This window comes from Syngnathus acus, chromosome 1 (genome assembly GCF_901709675.1).
Source record: "Syngnathus acus chromosome 1, fSynAcu1.2, whole genome shotgun sequence".
NCBI lineage: Eukaryota > Metazoa > Chordata > Actinopteri > Syngnathiformes > Syngnathidae > Syngnathus > Syngnathus acus.
In genome coordinates this window covers 13,983,982-14,003,890 of record NC_051087.1, presented here as the reverse complement: position 1 = coordinate 14,003,890, position 19,909 = coordinate 13,983,982, and the positions used below count along the sequence as shown (strand labels likewise).

At 41.3% G+C, this 19,909-nt stretch overlaps 1 protein-coding gene and 1 long non-coding RNA gene across 4 annotated transcripts in view; one reads left to right on the top strand and one right to left on the bottom strand.

The window, feature by feature from the left end:
* The window catches only part of neurl1aa (neuralized E3 ubiquitin protein ligase 1Aa), a 35,376-nt gene that overhangs the window by 12,559 nt on the left and 2,908 nt on the right, over nucleotides 1-19,909 (top strand). The window contains exons 4-5 of one of the 2 annotated variants that reach the window (XM_037254667.1): nucleotides 11,162-11,878; nucleotides 19,593-19,742. In XM_037254667.1, coding sequence (XP_037110562.1) covers nucleotides 11,162-11,878; nucleotides 19,593-19,742 — 867 coding nt within the window. Of the gene's footprint in view, nucleotides 1-11,161; nucleotides 11,879-19,592; nucleotides 19,823-19,909 lie in introns of both variants that reach the window. The other variant, XM_037254676.1, reaches the window with a different exon arrangement.
* LOC119124933 lies at nucleotides 8,871-10,680 on the bottom strand. Of its 2 annotated transcripts, XR_005098370.1 has the most exons (3): nucleotides 10,449-10,680; nucleotides 10,220-10,336; nucleotides 8,871-8,904 (listed from the first exon to the last, which is right to left on the bottom strand). It is a non-coding gene; the product is annotated as an uncharacterized LOC119124933 (long non-coding RNA). The 2 variants fall into 2 exon arrangements; XR_005098368.1 differs by lacking the exon at nucleotides 8,871-8,904 and having other exon boundaries at nucleotides 9,238-10,336; nucleotides 10,449-10,673.

The window sequence follows — 19,909 nt, the reverse complement described above, 5'->3', positions numbered from 1 at the left end:
CTGACATCACTCTACAAATGGGGGTCAGTTCCGTGTGGTTGTGAAACACCACTGATGGCTTGCATAGAAAGATTTGATGGTGCATTTCATTGTCTTTGTGAGCATACTAATTCATTTTCTTGGGTTCTGTGCACCCCTTTTCTGTGCACAACCTTCCACAAACCCTCCCCATCTCCCGATAAGCCCTTAGGCATTAACATCTGAAGTACGTTCACATCTGAGACCTTTTCTCCTTGCTTTCATCTCTTGTTTTGTCTGGCATTAAAAAATGCGGCTGTTTCTTTGTTTCATTCTCAGATGGCAAAAGATAAATTAATGGCTTTCTTAACACACTTGATATGGGTAATGGTCTTTTGCTTTTTTGCCATGCGTTTATTGATACTGCCAGGCAAATCCTTACCTGAATCCTTTAAATAATTATATAACTCAAATAATTTATTGTGTTTATTTAACTTTTATTTATCCAGTCATTTAGACACTTGAGAAAGGGCATTTGCAATGCCTGCCTGCTGTCAAGTCGGCACTGCAATTAGAATTAGAAGTATTTTAATTATTGTGCTTTCCTTTGACTATACGTAATCCCAAATATATAAAGGCTAAATTAAAATCCTTTGGGATATCGTTTTTCTCTCAGATTTCGTATAACTCGTACATGAGCCCAAATAACGAATAAATAACAGGGCTCCAGACTGCCCCCAAGTGGTCACAGTTTGCCCCTAAAATTGCAGACAGTGTGAGTTAATGCAGGGGTGTCAAACTCTTTTTTTTTTCACGGGCCGCATTGTAGTCAGTTTCTTTCAGAGGGCCATTATGACTGTCAACCCAAATAAATGTATCAGCACGTCATATTATACACAGTATACGCTACAAAATAAACTGACAAATAACTCGTTTTCAAATCAGACTAGTAAAAACTGGTCAAATAGTTTAAAAAAAAGATATTTTTAAAAGTGAAGACAATTTGCAATTCGAGTAATGACACACGAATTTGATGCACAATTTGTCTTCGCGGGCCACATAAAATGATGTGGCGGGCCGTATCTGGCCTCCCGGGCCTTGAGTTTGACACCTGTTAGTTAATGTCTCCTCGTCAAGTGTTCCCGGTGAATATACAGATCTTGTCTGTTTTTTTTTCTATATGAAAGCTTATGCTGTCGCTTTTTTGTGTGACAGTAAAATAACTGGACAATTGGTAGAGTTATGAGAATAATTATTAGTCATAAAACTACATTTTAATCATGCCAGACAGAATATCATGATGTTGGACTTTAAATCGATGCACTACTGTTCCTTTTTTGCATTTGAAAGTATGACCGCGGTTATTTTTTTCACGCATTCATATAGATCGGAAACGGTATTATTACCGTTTTTTTCCATGTATAATGCGCCCCCATGTATAATACACACCCTAAAAATGGCATGTTGATGCTGGAAAAAAGCCTGTAAACATGTATACCGTAATTTTCGGACTATAAGTCGCGGTTTTTTTCATAGTTTGGGTGGGGGGGCGACTTATACTCAGGAGCGACTTATATATGTTTTTTTTCACAAATCTTTACTTGATCATTAACACATCACTTACTTACAAGTATAGTTGACCACTTCACATGTTATTTTTAGTATAGTTGATCACTTCACATGCTTTGATATCTTTATCTTGAACATATTCAAAACATGAAAACTAGAGAGAAAAAATCAAATAAAGTAATTAACACTTTAAAGCGCCATATCCTCTGGACATGACCTCTGTCACCAGGATGACATAAAGGACGAGCAATTTGATCGATGGATTTAATGATTTGGAGTGACACAAATGGTTTGATAATATTGTTGTTTATGTGATAGTTATTTAAAATATAGTTTATATATCGTTGTATGGGCCTGTGGAATAATTTGAACTGCGGCGCGGCACACGGCATTGTTGACAAAGGACGATCGATAAAAGACGAGAAATTTGATCGATGGATTTAATGATTTGGAGTGACACAAATGGTTTGATAATATTGTTGTTTATGTGATAGTTATTTAAAATATAGTTTATATATCATTGTATGGGCCTGTGGAATAATTTGAACTGCGGCGCGGCACACGGCATTGTTGACAAAGGACGATCGATAAAAGACGAGAAATTTGATCGATGGATTTAATGATATGGAGTGACACAAATGGTTTGATAATATTGTTGTTTATGTGATAGTTATTTAAAATATAGTTTATATATCGTTGTATGGGCCTGTGGAATAATTTGAACTGCGGCGCGGCACACGGCATTGTTGACAAAGGACGATCGATGGATTTAATGAATTGGAGTGACAGATGGTTTTATAAACGTGTTATTTATGTAATAGTTTTTTTTAAATAACTGAATGTTACGTCAGGCCCGTTCTCAGCTCCTCGTTTGTGTTTGTCACGTTAGCATACCGTATCGTTTAGTCTGTTGTTGCTCGTTAATGTCTGTTCTTGGTGTTGGATTTTGTCGAATAAATTGCCCCCCAAAATGAGACTTATACTCCGGAGCGACTTATATATGTTTTTTTTCACATTTTTGGGCATTTTATGGCTGGTGCGACTTATACTCCGGTGCGACTTATCGTCCCCAATTTTCTTTTTTTTTTTTTTCTTTTTAAAGTCCCAATGATCGTCACACACGCATCTGGGTGTGGTGAAATTTGTCCTCTGCATTTGACCCATCCCCGTGTAATTTTGATCCATCCCCTGGGGGAGAGGGGAGCAGTGAGCAGCAGCGGCGCCGCGCTCGGGAATCATTTGGTGATCTAACCCCCCAATTCCAACCCTTAATGCTGAGTGCCAAGCAGGGAGGCAATGGGTCCCATTTTTAGTCTTTGGTATGACCCGACCGGGTTACTTAAGTCCGTAAACGTAAAATTATTTCAGAAAAAAGATCATCTTTGGGAACAACCGGATGTTATTCTGCCGGTCAGTATCACTGCGCATGCAGTAGCAAACTCGATAGCGAAGAAATATGTGAGACTCTCAACGGGATCACCAATATTTGAGTGATGTTCCAGTTATTTATCACAATTTTATAATAATATATATAATATATATAATAATTATTTATTTATTATTCACAATTGTCATGGTGATCTTTCTGGTGATTTCTTAACTAGGCTGGATGTATTTTTTTTGTTGGCATTGATTTCTCCGACTGCCCATAAAGGCACCACCGCGATCAGTTAGGTGAAAATGAAAAGAGAGGAAAGTGACGTGCGGACATGTGAAAAAGGCGGCTCTGTATGGGAGAGAAGTTGAAGAGGAATAAAAACACCCTTGGAAACCAAAACTTGCCCCTCGTCGTGACTCGGAGCCGCAACAAATGTTTCGGATTTGTGTAGGGTACATTGTGACAGCAAACGAGCAGGTGATCGAGCAAGCGTCTGATACGAGAGCATTGTGTTCGTATGGGGCGTGTTTGAAGTGAACAGCAGAGAAGAAAGGAACAAGGCAAAGTGTTGTGAAATAAAATATTACCTGTAATACGCATTTAGGTAGAGAAGTGAACTCTCGCTCTTTATATAGCTGACGTGTCAAAAAATAATAATAAAATAAAAAATAAAAAAAATTGTACCCATGTATAATGCGCACCCCAGATTTTAGGACAATAAATTCGTTAAATTTTGCGCATTATACATGGAAAAAAACGGTATGACATTTATTGATCCGGTACTTAAACTTTATTCAGTACTTTTTTGTTGAGGAAAAACTTCAAAACAAATTATGAATTTTTATTTTTTTTTGCACAGGCGTTGCTTCAAAGCCCAAGTGGGTGGGGCTTGGACGGTGCAGGAGTGGCCACAAGCTTCCAAGATTAGTAGACTAAGCATATACGTATGGCACAATGAAGTTCTCATTCAACCTCCTTTAGAAAATTCCTCAAGACAGTGGCGACTTGTCATGTTGTTACCCAAAAAATTAATTGAACATATCAATCACATAAACATCAACATCAATCACATAAAATGCTATGCAATATTTGTCTAAACAGCATGAGAGTCCATTTAATGAAACAAAACGTCACCTTCGGCAAGGTGGTTCACCTCAAGAATTTAACAATGAATGATTTGATGAATGAAGGCGCAGTGCAGCAGTCCCTGACGATTTATTTACACTTGTCAAAAATGTACCTTATCTCTGATAGCTTGCGAGCCAGTGCCACTGAACATATCAGATGAACAAAGACACCTTTAAAGTAAATACCATTTGTATTTTATAGTTAGTTCCTTTATTCATTTAAGACAGAAGAAGTGCATCAATGACACGTGAGGTTTTTTATTAAACTGTGGTCCCCAACATTTTTTTTGCACAACGGATTTAAAAAAAGTACAGTCATTGTCACGACTGCATTAAAGAATCTGTCAACATTTTACTAACAGGAGCAGGGCTAAACAATGAAGCATAATTTAAATCATGATTGGCTTCTCTTGATTTTTAAAATGTGATAAAGTATAAAGAATAAAGATAGTAATAATCATAAAAAAATAAGGATTAGGGTGCAGAACGATGGTGTACATTTAAAAGTTTCCAAATGTGAAAGAACCCTGTAATGCACCATCATATATTGAAGATATATCGCAGAATGAAAATGCAGGAGGCATATTTAGATGGTCAATTGTTCAAGAATAATATCAAGAGTGTAGGCACTGAGGACCATTTGGTGTGCTTCTGGCCTGTATATAAATGTATTCTGCAGCCTATATCAGTCAGACGAATGTGGTTAAAGAGCTGAACATTAATGAGACTGAAGGAACACCAGAACACAGTCTTGATTGCTGGGATAATTTGATTCACTTTCCCTACCCCATTTTTTGCCAAGGCCGCACACAGACTGTAACAATCATTCATCTGAATGTCTGACTAATGAAGCAGTAGAAGTCCATAAACCTAACAAATTTCAGAATCTAATGCGGTCACAGAAAGGGAAAAAAAAATCAAGTATGATGTGATTTTAATCATGATATAGTGCTTGAACCTGAACTAACATCTGGTCTTGTAATTTTAATCATTGATTGTGCAATGTCCTTTTTCAACTATGCTGTCTGAAATTCATTGGCTCAACTCGTAATAAATGTCCTGGCATCACTAGCTCACCAGCATCATCAGCTCTGAGAGACATCTGGGAGAAACTGTCAGGCAATGAATGATCATTTGGATATTGCATACACTTGACTGACATTGATGTTTAACTTGGCGAAAGTAACTGTTTGAATCGGGTTACTCAAAGGTACTAATCTATGCTCATGATGAGAAGGGATGCATTTATACCAGTATCGATATCGGTGTTAATACTGTACATGTACTCTGATTGAAAAAAAAGCTCCTGTATTACACTACTGCAAGTTATGCTTTACGAAATGGATGATGAACACTCATTAGATGACTACTAGTATTAGTAGAGGTCTGTGGCGCAAAACTATGGTAATCTTCATTGGTGGATTTTAATATACTCGCTGTTAAGGAATATGGGAATATTGCCTTTCCTTTTGTAAAGGCTTTGTCAGGAATAACCTTCGAACAACTTCTCCAAGTACTTCTGGGTCAACTTGCTTGCATAGAAAAGGGAAGTTCTTTGTCAAAATTGGGAATCTGTAGAGGCCCTGTTTTTTTTTTGTCTATTTCTTATGGCATTTCCTCACCTAATCGTGGAGACCAGAGGTGCCCAAACTTTTTCAGCTCGCGAGCTACTTTTGAAATGACCAAGTCACAAAGATACATAGATATTATAGTATATATATGTCATCGTGAAAAAAAAGTCCTACTCCCATTCCCTATGAAAGTGATACTTCTTACTATGGCCAGCTGCCCCACTCATTTTTATACCCTTTCTTAAGTTTAAGAGAAAAAACAGGGTTCTGACAATTGGAGGGAACTCGCGAGCTAGCGTGTTTGTGTTGTGTTTTTAGCGCCGTTGTTTGTACACGCGTCAAGTGCGGAAAAAAAAAAAACATTTTAATATCACGCGATCGACCAATAGTAGCTTGGCGATCGACCGGTCGATCGCGATCAAAGTATTGCGCACCCCTGGTGTAGACTGATCCCACCTAATTGAAATGCCTTGTTACGTTGTACATGCTACATTTAAGTGAAATGTGTGGCTGTTAATTCATGCTGTTAGATGCCAAAATGTCAGGAATGACAAGTTGTTCCTCTAAAAAGTGTTGGAGTCAATGTTAAAGAATGATTCAAAGCATGTTTTTATTCTATTACAACATATAATGACATTATTAGTTAACGGTTCTTGGTATCGATAATTATTTAAATGTCAGGACTAATAGTTGCACTCAACCTGAAAAAAAGCATTAGCTTTTGCTTGTTTGTGTGTCGTGCGTACAAACAAAATAAAAGTTTGGGCTCATGACTGAGGTTATTATCTCTAAGGTCCTGGCATTGCATTGACAAGAAAGAATGACCATGCTGAATTCCGATGATGACAAAAGGGACATAGCATTTTTCCCTCTTTGTTACGGCCACGTGTTAGAAGCCTGATGTTCAAAATACAGTTTAAAGCCTTGTGGCCTGATGAGAGAATGTGCACTTGTCCTTTGCCAAGAATAAAAGAACATCGCAAAGCATCTAGGACAAATTCCCCTCTGAATACATCCCTCTATTTGACAACCCCTCCTCCTCTGTCATTTTGATTCGACTTCGCTCATGCATTAGTGGGTCATTGTACGTGACCTTAATGCCTAGCCGGTTAAAGGGACTAAATGTTACTTTCTTTAACATGTATTTGTGCTGCCTTTCCAAATATATACTTCTGAGGGCCCAAAACATTCTGATTTATTTTGCCCATTTGGGCCATTTCCTCTATTTGCTCTCTATTGTTGTATAACCTGACCTCTCTTTTTTTAAAACCTCTGAATATCTCCTGTTTCATTTTATTTTCTCCATCTCTGTCTTCACCTTTGCTGACATCAGATAATACCCTCCCATGAGACTTTGGATAAAGATAAACCCATTGAGCATGTGCGCCTGTGTGCGTGCGCGCGTGTCTGAGTAAATCCCAGCTCCAACACTGGCTCACACTCTTGGCATCTTTCATCTACCCTGGCGAACAGATCTACTAAGCCAACGTCCCTCCCCGCACTTAACCATGTACGGCATTAGCTTGCCATTCCCTAATCAAAAACATTTACTGTGTGAGCCAATGTCTGTTTGAGCCAAAATAGACATGCTGCATTTCTCCTCCAGCAACCTCGGCCTTTGTATCGTCAATGTGTTGTGCTTGGAATGGATTAGCCTGCCAGGTGGTTTATTCTTACAATCAAAAAGGCGCCGTCCGGGGAGACGGGAGAATCACAAGCCAAATAGGTTGTAATTCCTATTCTAATAAAAGTTTTTTTGAAAAAAATTGTATTGATCAATAATCCAGTTTCGTTCGGTCCATATGAATCGGGTGAGCGTACCGTTTGCACCGCAAATCCATCCTCTCTTGGATCACGTGTTACAGAACGTACACATACACACACTGTCATGGTATTGACAAGTTGCACGATTTTGGCTTGAATACCAAGTGGAACTCCGTGATTGGCTGTTTTTAAAGGGGCCACGGGCCAATAGGGCAAAGGGATTGTGTGTGGGGATTGTGCTAAAAGCGCAGGTGCACCACCATTGATGGGCAGCAGCTGGTGAAGCCACAAAAGAACAAAAGTAACACACAGATTCATCCATTTCAAGCAAATACAGTTTAAGAGGGTCCACAAAAATACAGCATGCAGTATTATAATTTAATAATGTATAGTTACAACAATTTAGACAGATTAGGGCTGGGCTATATGGACCAAAACTGATATCCCGGTATATTTAGGACGAATGGCGATTTACGATATATATCGGTATTTTAAACAAAACATGTTCTGTTTAAACATGACACCACATGTTCCACTTTCTGCTCAACAGAGCACAGCTGAACAAATAAAAGAAATATGAAGCGAAGTATAATAGTATGTAACCATTTATTAAATCTATGATACAAATAGCTTACATTTTAAAAATAACAAATGTAAACTAAAACAAGCTTACTTTGGCAGGAAAACATGGGCCTACAGCTTTGTGGTAATTAATGAAAACTGATTTAAATAAAGAGCTGTGCAAATACCAAAACTGTAAATAAAACAGATTGACCCTGGCTGGAAACAGACCTACTATGAAATGAAAACAGATATAATAATGAATGCATTGAACAAAAATACATGTGAAAATACAATAAATAACCCGTGACAAATTTAAAGGGGCTACATGTGTTTTAAATAAAAAGGTCATTTATAAACAAATAAAAAACTAAAAGACAGGCAATACTGAAGTAGTCAAAGTTGGCCATAAACACCACGCAGATTCATACAGCAGTTGTTGGTTATGCTGCAGATGGTGGAAGAGGTTCAAAGTGCTTCTGCCTTTTGAAATAATTTGCTTGTGGTATGTTTTGCAAATAACATTTTGTTGCTCTTCATCTACAATCTGAAATCCAAAATACCTCAAAATTAGAGAGCTATTTTTTTTTTCCTTTTGAACTAGCTCTTTCTCTCTATCACCCAGCATCGTAGCCGCCATTTTATTTTGAAAAGTATCTTGAGTTGCGTTGTGCGTCGGAGAAGCCTATGTAAAACACGCAAGGGGTGGGGTTGAGCCAAAGAGGATGAAAGGAAATAGTGCCCTGTGCAGTACCTGTCAGGCACAGAGAAGAGCAAATATAACAAAGGCAGCACCTAAATATAATACCGTATTTTCCGGACTATAAGTCGCAGTTTTTTTTCATAGTTTGGTTAGGGGTGCGACTTATAATCAGTCACATTATTACTTGATCATTAACACATTACTTACTTACTAGTATAGTTGATCACTTTACTTCGTTATTTTCACTTTAAACCGCATGAGGGCGCACTATGCCTGTGGAATAATTGGAACCGCAACTGACAATGAGTCTGACCTCAGCGCCGCATGTACTTCCGTAGTCAGCAGCGGCGTTGTTTATAAGTGACACGGAGGACGAAGATTTCGATGGATTTAATGATTTGGAGTGACACGGATGGTTCGATAAAATTGTTATTTATGTTATAGTTATTTGAATAACTCTTAATATGTTACATCAGGCACGTTCTCAGTTCCTCGTTTGTGTTTATGTAACGTTAGCATACCGTATCGTTTAGCCATCGTTGTTGCCTATTCATGTGTGTTCTTGGTGTTGGATTTTGTCAAATAAACTTCCCCCAAAAATGCAACTTGTACTCCGGTGCGACTTATATGTTTTTTTCTTCTTCATTATGCATTTTATGGCTGGTGCGATTTGTACTCCGGAGCGATTTATAGTCCAGAAAATACGGTATATATATCGGTATAGCGGGATTGTCCCAAATACGTATCTCTTTCTGGAATATATTGGTATAACTCGTAATACCGATGTACCACCCAGCCATAAGACAGATGACTCGGACAGTTAGTCTTTAATTGTCCTAGCATGCATGTTAAAAGTGAGAGGAAGCCAGGGCACTTGGAGGAAACACACGGGAAAAAATGCCAAATCCATACAGGATGCCAACCCAAGTGTGAGGTGGATGTGCTGAGAAGAAAATCATGGGTATAACAGTTTTGAATGTACCATTTGTGATGTGCAGCCACACGGAAAGCGCAATACATCACACACAAAAGGATTTCATTCATAGATATTCTCACGTCGAATGAAAATTCTCGCAAAACCAAGATTAAATGTGATTTCAGAATAAACAAAGTAATAACAGTGGACAAAGAAGCGACAGTTTTGTCAAAAAGAAAAGGCATTAAAGGAGCACGGAGTCTCTGTTGCGCAATGATTGTTTTGATATTTGATTCTCCACCGCGCCTCTGCGCCGCCTCGTCACCTTGCTTTCTGATTGGCTGCACGCCACTGTCAACCGGCTGCTTGCCCGTTTCCCCTTGGGTGACACCACACACTATCAATCCAAAAAATCAACATGTTGAACATCCCCAATTTGAGGTCGGGTGTCCTTTCGAGCAACCGAGATCAGTCTAACGACGCCACGCATGGCATGAATATCTGCTAAGATTATCTTTGTAGCCATTACTAGAATCATAGCCAACCTACAATTGTTGAGGCTAAATTGGGGTCGATAATCCGGCCGTGCGACCCACTCTTTAATCTATTGCCACATGTTTTCCAGCTAAGAGATTTCCAATCAATAAATATCACATAACTAACTGAACTCACCTTTAGCATATTAAACTCAAGTACTTTAGAACAACAATGTCCCATTCCATTGTAGGATTATTGGGCTGGTGTGTATTCCCAGCAGCTGTTTACAGGCGAGTGGCCTGCCCCACAACCCTGGTAATTGAAGCCAAGAGCTTTATCTGGAGTCAGATAGAGGCACCCAGACTCCACCAGGACTGAGAGGCTCTCCAGAGACAGACATAGGCCTCCTGCCCTCTTTTCTTACCTCAGTTGCGTTCAAAAGAGGATCTCTCCTTATCTACCTAACCTTCTGCTTAGGAGGGAAGAAGAGGTCACCCCTTCTTGCACATTAGTTTTGCCTAGTTTTCTTGTTCGGTTTACTGGGCTAATTTTAACTCCACCACAGGGAAGGAAGTAAAGGAGGGCACATATGTACAGAGTTGTTATTTTGAGCAATCATGTCATGTTCTAGGATGAGCAACTTTATCTCTGCTTGAGTAGTGGCCGTGTGTGTGTGTGTGCGTGTGTGTGTGTGTGCCTATGTTTTTGGCCACACCATACAATATATGTTAGACTGTATTTTGTACTAGCACAAGCATGTGTACTTACTCACACAAAGGTATGGATACGTGTTCTATAATTTAATTCAACTGCAGAAAGTTGTATGATTCAGCACTACTAAAGCTGAGATGTTTTAACGTGCCCTCCATCTATCCATTTTCTCTTCACACATGGGTTTGGATGTTTTGTTTTTTGACATACCCTTTTAATGTACTTTTCTTGGGGTTGCTGTTGAGTTTGTCTCTCAGATGACCTTGGGCAAGAGAAAGGGCTACCTCTGATTACAAATTTAAACTAAACTACTTCTGACAGTGGTGTTGTTGCACTCTTATTATCATCTTGCATTAACTAACCACAAACTGAATTGCCAAACAAAAATATTACAGCACTGAATTGCTTTTTCACATCTCTTTTCAGACAGTGAGATTGTTCCCCCTGACTGCCTGCGCCCACGCTCTTTCACAACAGTGCGCTCCTCCTCTCTCCGCCGTGAGGCTGACGACTCCCGTCTATCCGTCAGCCTGTGCGACCTCAACCTTCAGCAGGAGGACGGAGGCAGCTCCCACTCACACCATCACACGCTCCACCTGGCGTCAGCCTCCTCAACCTGTCCCATCCCCCAGAACTCCCTCAACTCACAGCAATCATCTTTGCTGCCGTCTGCCCTGGAGAGTGATCTCCACTTCCACCAGTTGCGTGGCGCCCATATTAAGACTCTTGATGAACAGACTGTGGCAAGATCAGAGCATTCACGGGAGGAGCGCACTTTAGTTTTCACCAACCGCCCCCTCCATATCGGAGAGTGTGTGTACATCAAAGTCACCAAGTCCAGTCCAGCCCGCTCAGGCTCCCTGTCCTATGGTGTGACATCATGTGACCCAGCTGTGCTGCGCCCCAGTGATCTGCCATATAATCCAGAGGCTCTAGTCGACAGAAAGGAGTTCTGGGCAGTGTGTCGTGTGCCCACCCCTCTACAGAGCAGTGACATCCTAGGCTTCTTGGTCAACCAAGAGGGAGAGGTCATCTTAAGCCACAATGGCACCAATGTCGGCATGCAAGTCTGTGTGGACAACTCACGCCCACTCTGGATGTTCTTTGGTCTACATGGTGCTGTCACTCAGCTAAGAATTCTGGGTAAGCAGAAATCTCATGCAATGACATATATCCCTTACACTATATATTAATATGTATACATAAAAACACATACATACATATATATGGTTGGCCATGTTTCAGTGTTTTTGAAAAAAGAAAAAATATAATACTGACGGATATTTTTTAATTGTTATTGTACCAAAAACCAAGTTGAGTAGGCAAGGGAAAAAGACCCAATAGAAAATACCAATGTGTGCTTTGAGTTTCTTGTTTTTGTTGTAGTGATTTATCGCGAGTTGGTATTTTGTCATTTTTACTCGGGATGTCCCAATCCGATATTCTGTATTTGTATCAGCTCGGATTCGGTTATAGGATCAGTTCGATCCTGTTTCATGTGTTGCGGGGTACTTGGAGCAGGGACATAAGCGAGCATGGATATCAACAAGGAAATAAAACCGGGAAAGCAGATTGACTGACAAGTTAACTGATCAATGTTGCCATTATTCACGCCGACAATGATTGGTTGAGGTTTTTCTGGTCCCACCAAGTGCACGGTTTATATATCTGTCAGTGGGGAGAAATTTGAAAAATATTACAAAATTTGAAAAATATTACAAAATACATTCTAAATAAGATCCTCTCTAATACATTTAAGTACAGTAATCCCCTGCTTAGTTGAGATTCACTCTTCATAAATTCACACTTTAGCATTTTTTTTCTGTTGAAAACTCTCCCCAATGATTTGATGAAAAATTCATGTCATAATGTTTTTTGTATATTATGAAGCCCAAACAAAAGTCTGTAGTAAAGGACCCCTCGTACTCTTTGATGGCATATTTTAATTTATGACAAGTCTAAAGTAAAGGACAGTGATGGAATTATTGTCACGGAACGGATGGAGCAGGGCGACCAAGTGCAGCTTAGACCAGGGTTTATTCAGCAAAACAAACTAACAGACTCGGCAAACTGACATGACTTAACAAAACAACAAGAGGACTAACCGACAGGGACGTGAAACAAAGGACGTGAAAACATTAAACGACAACAAGAACCAAAAAGACATCAAGACAACAACAACACAATGATCCGACGGGGCGTGAGGGGCAGACAGGACTTATATACACGACAGGTATCAAGAGGCAGGTGAGAATAATCAAACTAATCATGGGCACACAGGAGGGGAGGGGCGAGCACACAGACAGAAACCATGACAACAAACACATAGTGGAACGGCTGGGGACGAGACGTGACAATTATGTCTCAACTTCGCCTGCGGAGACATCTCTTACCTGGTGGGTCTCACCTTTCTACAAGGTGCATGCAGCCTTAGGGAGGCAGCGTCATAATGACTAGAGTGCATACTTAATGAATACTGAAAGATTTAACCAATAAATACAATCTTTTGGGGTAAATTTTTAGATGAATTAAGCCCAAAGAAGTGTTCTTATACTATTAGTTTCCAATTCGCACATCATAGGCCCACCAAGAGAACGGTAAAATGGATATAAGAAAGTCTACACAACCCTGTTCAAATGCCAGATAATACAAAAAATAAAACTGAGACAATTTCAAAACACTTTTCCACTATTAATGCGAGCTATAACCTCCACAACTCAATTGAATTATAGGAAGGTAAAGATAGAACAAAAAGTGTAAATCCCTTAAGTGGGATGTTGCTGTGCTCAGAAGTAACCAATCGCATTCAAATCACATGATGCTTAGTTGAACTGATTTATTGATGAAGTACGTTTTGCTATATTAGGGCGTACTTGAAAACTTAAAATTTACTCAAAAATCCACAGTGCGCCTTATAATGCAGAGCGCCTTATATATGGATCAATTGATGAATTTGTTGATCCATACTGGTTGTACACAGCGCTCCGCCAAAATGTTTCAGTCCGTTTCAGTACAACTAGTAAATTACAAGGTCACATTCAGCAGTACGGCAACCGTGGTCAGGGGCGTCACTGAAGTAAGCTACTACTGGTCGATCGCATGACATTAAAAAAAAAACTTTTTTTTTTCTATTGACTAGAATCCGTCCCATCGCGTGATTGACATACATGTAAGCCAGTGGTTCCCAAAGTGGGCGGTACCGCCCCCCTGGGGGCGGTGGAAAGATCTGGGGGGGCGGTGAGGAAGAAAGGGGCGGTTGGGGGGCGGTAGGGGGGCGGCAGTCGATTTGTACACAACACGCCGCTCTGGCCCAGTCAGATCCGACAGCATAGACTACAAAAGCAAAAGCTCAGGTTTGTAATTTCAAGCTTGTAATGTTCAGAATTTTATCTTATAATAAAAACCGCATTCTGGCGGTCAACATCATCTTGAGTTCAAGTCAACATGAAATTGGGGACTCGCCAGAACGCGCCGTGTTGTGTTGTGTTGAGCTGGTTAGGGCAGTGGTCCCCAACCACCGGGCCGCGGACCGGTACCGGTCCGTGGGTCACTTGGTACCGGGCCGCCAAGCCGCACAGACATTTGTTTTTATCGACGGTCAATTAATTCAGGTCAAGACACTCGTCCCGGTCACGTGACATGTTTCCCCAGTCGAGCCCGCAAAGCCAATATGTGGCGACAGGCTAACTAACCAGGCAGTGAAGCATTCAAAACTGCTTCAACACATGGAGACCAAGCATCCTGCAATAAAAGACAAACCTTAAATCACTTCGGGTGTCATTGTCCCCGATTACGTCTAGATGGGACCGGCTCGTTTCTGAGAAACAAACTCAGTGCTCCGACTAATTCAACGTAATGGTAATGATATTATAAATGTATTATTTATTTATTTATATAAATGTATTATTTATTTATATAAATGCCGGTCCTTGGGGGGGGGGGGGGGCGCTAGGAATTCACTGGGAAGCCAAAGGGGGCGCCAGCCTGCAAAAGTTTGGGAACCACTGATGTAAGCCTATCGAAAGGCAGTCACAGTAAAGCGCAACCCCCCCACCGCAGCAGTCTGGCTGCGCTTACACAAGCCCGGCACCAAAGCTAACATGCTAATCAACGTACGCATTCGCTTTTTTCTTTTAAACTCAAGAAAGTTTATGACCATCAAAAATGAGTGGGGTTGCTGGAACAAGTAAGAAACCAAACCCTATCACTTTCATCCCATTGCTTGATTGACATACAGGTAAGCCTATCGGGAGGCAATCACAGTGAACCGCAGCAAGTTTGGCTCCGGATACGCAAGCCCGGCACCAAAGCTAACAAGCTAATCAACGCATTACACATCAACGCACGCACTCGCGTTTTTCTTTTAAACTAGAGAAAGTCTATGACCATCAAAAATGAGTGGGGTTGCTGGACCAAGTAAGAAGCCAAACCGTATCACTTTCATACGGAATGGGAGTTGGACTTTTTCTTTTTTTTTACCTCGTTGACTGGGTTGAGATTCCCTTTAGCATAGCTCCATCTCGTGGATGCAGAACGCAACCCTAGTCAACATCAGTTTGATGCAGTATCCTATATTCTATGCGCTTTTTAATCCGGTGCGCCCTACATATGAAATAATTTCTAAAATCAAAAATTCAATGAAGGTGCGCCTTATAATGCAGTGCGCCTTATAGTGCAGAAAATACTGTACACTTTAGTACTTGCAAAACGTGTGTGTGAGATAGAGACAGAGGCTGCAGTATAGTATTAAACCCAAAAGATGTCCATTTCTTACTTATGTTATGACCATAAAATGTTGGCCTAAATGCAGCAAAAAAAAAAAGCCACAAAAATCCTGACTAAGCAATTGAGTCTGGTGGGTAGTCTCTTGTTAAACGCATTTTCGAGGGGGGGCAAACCTGAGCTAATCGACAGCGAAATGAAACAATCATTCAGTGGATGTGACATTGGAAAAAAAAATTGTCGTCTTTTGAAATATATGCTTCCAGTGCTGTCCGCTGCTGGGGTTTTCATGACTGTGTTAAAAGTTATTTAAAAGTAGTTACCGTAATTTTCGGACTATAAGTCGCACCGGAGTATAAGTCGCACCAGCCATAAAATGCCCAAAAAAGTGAAAAAAAACATATATAAGTCGCTCCGGAGTATAAGTCGCATTTTGGGGGGCAATTTATTCGACAAAATCCAACACCAAGAACAGTCATGAACGAGCAACAACAGGCTAAACGATAGCTATGCTAACGTGACATAAACACAAACTAAGAGCTGAGAACGGCCCTGACGTAAAATTCAGAGTTATTCAAAAAACTATTACATAAATAACACGTTAATAAAACCATCTGCGTCACTCCAATTCATTAAATCCATCAATCGTCCTTTGTCAACAATGCGTGCGCGCCGCTGACGGCTCTTGCACTTAAAAATATTCCACAGGCCCATATAACGATATATAAATTATATATCAAATAACTATTATATAAGCAATAATGTTATCAAACCATCTGTGCACTCTAAATCATTAAATCCATCGATCAAATTCCTCGTCCTTTGTCAACATCGCCGCGCGTGCGCCCTGACGTCAGCCTCGTCGTTATTCCACAGATCTACTATATATAGATAATATATATTGTAGCGTTAACAAAGTTCAAGGAAAGACGTGGGTTTGGTAAACGGCTCTTTATTTAACAAAACAAACTTACAGGCGTGTGGCGGCGTGGACGTCCAGCCACGAAAGGGGACGAGAGCTCCATACGATAGGACCGGGCGTGCGTAGAAGCCATGACCGAGATCCATGCACCGTCCTCGGACAGCCACCCGGCTGAGCGCCGGCCCTCGACTTCCATCCACGGAGCTGAAAGGCAGCTCGGTAGAGTAGGACCGGGCGTGCGTAAAAGCATTGTCCGAGCACCATCCACCGTCCCTGGACAGCCACCCGGCCGAGCGCCGGCGCCCGACTTCAATCCACGAAAGTGAAAGAAAGCTGGACGAGTCGATCTTTGTCCTTTATGTAAACAACCGTCGCGCTGCTGACGCGCGACCGCGACGTCGCGTCGCGCTGCTGACGTCAGCAGCGCGACGTCGCGCGTCACTCGTCCAGCTTTCTTTCACTTTCGTGGATTGAAGTCGGGCGCCGGCGCTCGGCCGGGTGGCTGTCCAGGGACGGTGGATGGTGCTCGGACAATGCTTTTACGCACGCCCGGTCCTACTCTACCGAGCTGCCTTTCAGCTCCGTGGATGGAAGTCGAGGGCCGGCGCTCAGCCGGGTGGCTGTCCGAGGACGGTGCATGGATCTCGGTCATGGCTTCTACGCACGCCCGGTCCTATCGTATGGAGCTCTCGTCCCCTTTCGTGGCTGGACGTCCACGCCGCCACACGCCTGTAAGTTTGTTTTGTTAAATAAAGAGCCGTTTACCAAACCCACGTCTTTCCTTGAACTTTGTTAACGCTACAATATATATTATCTATATATAGTAGATCTGTGGAATAACGACGAGGCTGGCGTCAGGGCGCACGCGCGGCGATGTTGACAAAGGACGAGGAATTTGATCGATGGATTTAATGATTTAGAGTGCACAGATGGTTTGATAACATTATTGCTTATATAATAGTTATTTGATATATAATTTATATATCGTTATATGGGCCTGTGGAATATTTTTAAGTGCAAAAGCCGTCAGCGGCGCGCACGCATTGTTGACAAAGGACGATTGATGGATTTAATGAATTGGAGTGACGCAGATGGTTTCGCGCTGCTGTCGTCACTTGAAATTCAAATTACAGTAATCCCTTGCTACATTGCGGTTCGTTTATCGCGGTTTCATTTTTTTTTTTTTGAAAATTTTTTTTTGAAATTTTTTGAAAAAAAAAAAACACATATAAGTCGCTCCTGAGTATAAGTCGCCCCCCCACCCAAACTATGAAAAAAACCGCGACTTATAGTCCGAAAATTACGGTATTTAAAACTGATTTGATGCCAAAAGATGTTAACAAACGTGCCTCCATGTCTGCCACGTACCATTTTGAATAAGGATGGCCTTCTGTCACCAAAGAGTGACGTTGCGCACAAAGGGTACGTTCACAACACATTAATGAATTCGATTGGACGGTTCGTTTTGAACCGACGCAGCCGCGGTGAATGGCATGCTCTCCAGACCCACTTTCTTACAAGTGAATGTGGCTTGCCAGCCTAATCACTCACAGCCAACATCTTCACCCAACTGTTAACATTGTGGCTTAGTATAATAGCACATTTCTGCACAGCTGTTTTTTTTGCTGTGCATTTCAGAAAAAAAAACACTCAACAAATAAACAGAAAAATAATACAATACGTCTCTTTACCAGCTTTCATCCTGGAATCCTCAAGTGTAACTTTTCTACATTCTTTACATTCCATCAAGGAACATTTCTCGTCTGATGCTGATGTATTGCTTTGTGTTGACAGGAGAGCAATGAAAATTTCAATTAAATTTAATCTTGGCACTTAAACAGAGGTGGGGTTGTATGCAGCAGACTCTCTGAACTCAGATGCGCTAGAATAGATGGAGCTGCTTGCTTGCCTACCTGAGGATTAATAGGAGCTGGACAGAAGGTGCTACAAGGATTCCAGGAGGCTTGTGTGCTACATACAAGGCCTTAAAGTTGTTGCTGATGATGTAAAACAGTAGCTATCAATTGGTAAACTAAACCAGTCACAGATGTTTGTTAATCTCAGTCTCTTCATATAGAGCGCCTACATTTATGAAAATATCTACATCAAGTATCATCAAGATTGTATCTAATTGCATCAATTGTATCCATTTACTTTTATATGACTTACATTTATTACACGGGTGACTAGGAGGAATTTGCGGTTCTAAGCCTTTCCGTGGTACGTGTGCATGTATACGTGCGCCCATTTTGATAGTGAAGGAGTGTGTGCTTTTAATGACTTGGAAAGAATCAGCCTCTCAGTGTCTGACTTATGACACATCAGGTGGTGCTGTATGCGTGCGTCCATTTTGATAGTGGAATGTGTGCTTTTAATGACTTGGAAAGAATCAGCCTCTCAGTGTTCGACTTATGACATGTCAGGTGGTGACGTAGATTCGAGGCTTTCAGACAGCTGTTTTTCAGATCCTCGCAGCACATGCCACCACGCCTTTTTGTGACACATGCCATGCTTCAGATTCTTTTATCATCCTTTGTGGCTTTCAAAACCAGTGTGTGTGTCTCACATTATTAATTTACCCTTCTCAGGCAGTTGTGCAACACCATGAGAAATGTTCATAATCTTGCTCAATAATACTCTCGGGGAAGGAATGAGAGACAAGCAATCATTCCTGAACCATTCCAGCCCTGGTCAAGCCTCGATGAATAAATTAGGAAAATGTATTTCCTTTCCTGATGTCTACCAGGCTTGTACCCCCCCCCCCCCCCCCCCCCCCCCCAAAATAAAAGAAATCTGTCATTATAACAGATGTTCTTTTTTTCTTACTGGCAACTTGCTCTTTTTCCTCAAGTGGCTACTGCAGTATTAAATGCTGGGATGCTTTTGACCTTCACTGGCCTCACACATTGCTTGTCATTCATCTATTGACAGTTGACAGGGGTGGGAGTGCACTAATGATCTGTCTGGAGTTGACTCAAGGTTTAGTGTCACGCTCAAGGACAGTTTTGACACATTGGAGGAGGAGATGAAGGTCAATTCTCCTACCTGAGTGATCAAGGCTCTCCTTTGTATTGCATCACACATTTTGCCAACAGCAACAAGTCAGTGTGAAGCAGAAGCTGGATGACACATTTTTCTTTAGTAATTTTACGGGGACCTGGACACTTAGCTGATATTGACACTCTCTTGTCCTGCTCCTTTTATCTTCTGTAGGCTCCACTCATGTCGGAGACAGACGGGCCGGGTCGAACCCCAGTTCGCCTTCTTCGTCACCACACACTCCAAGTGCCCTGTGCAGCGGCAGCTCAGATCCCGTCCTCAACCGAGGCATGTACTCGGCTTCTTACTGCAGCTCAGCGGGGGGTAAGTCTATCTGTACGGCCACTACAGAAGCAGGGAGTCAATCAGCCCTCAGGGGACTGGATTAAATTCAGTATGAAATAGTGAGCGCATGACATCATCTTGTAGTGTGAAACAAATGGACATGCACTTCACAGGCAGCAGAGGGGCTGCTTGCAGCCAGATGTAGC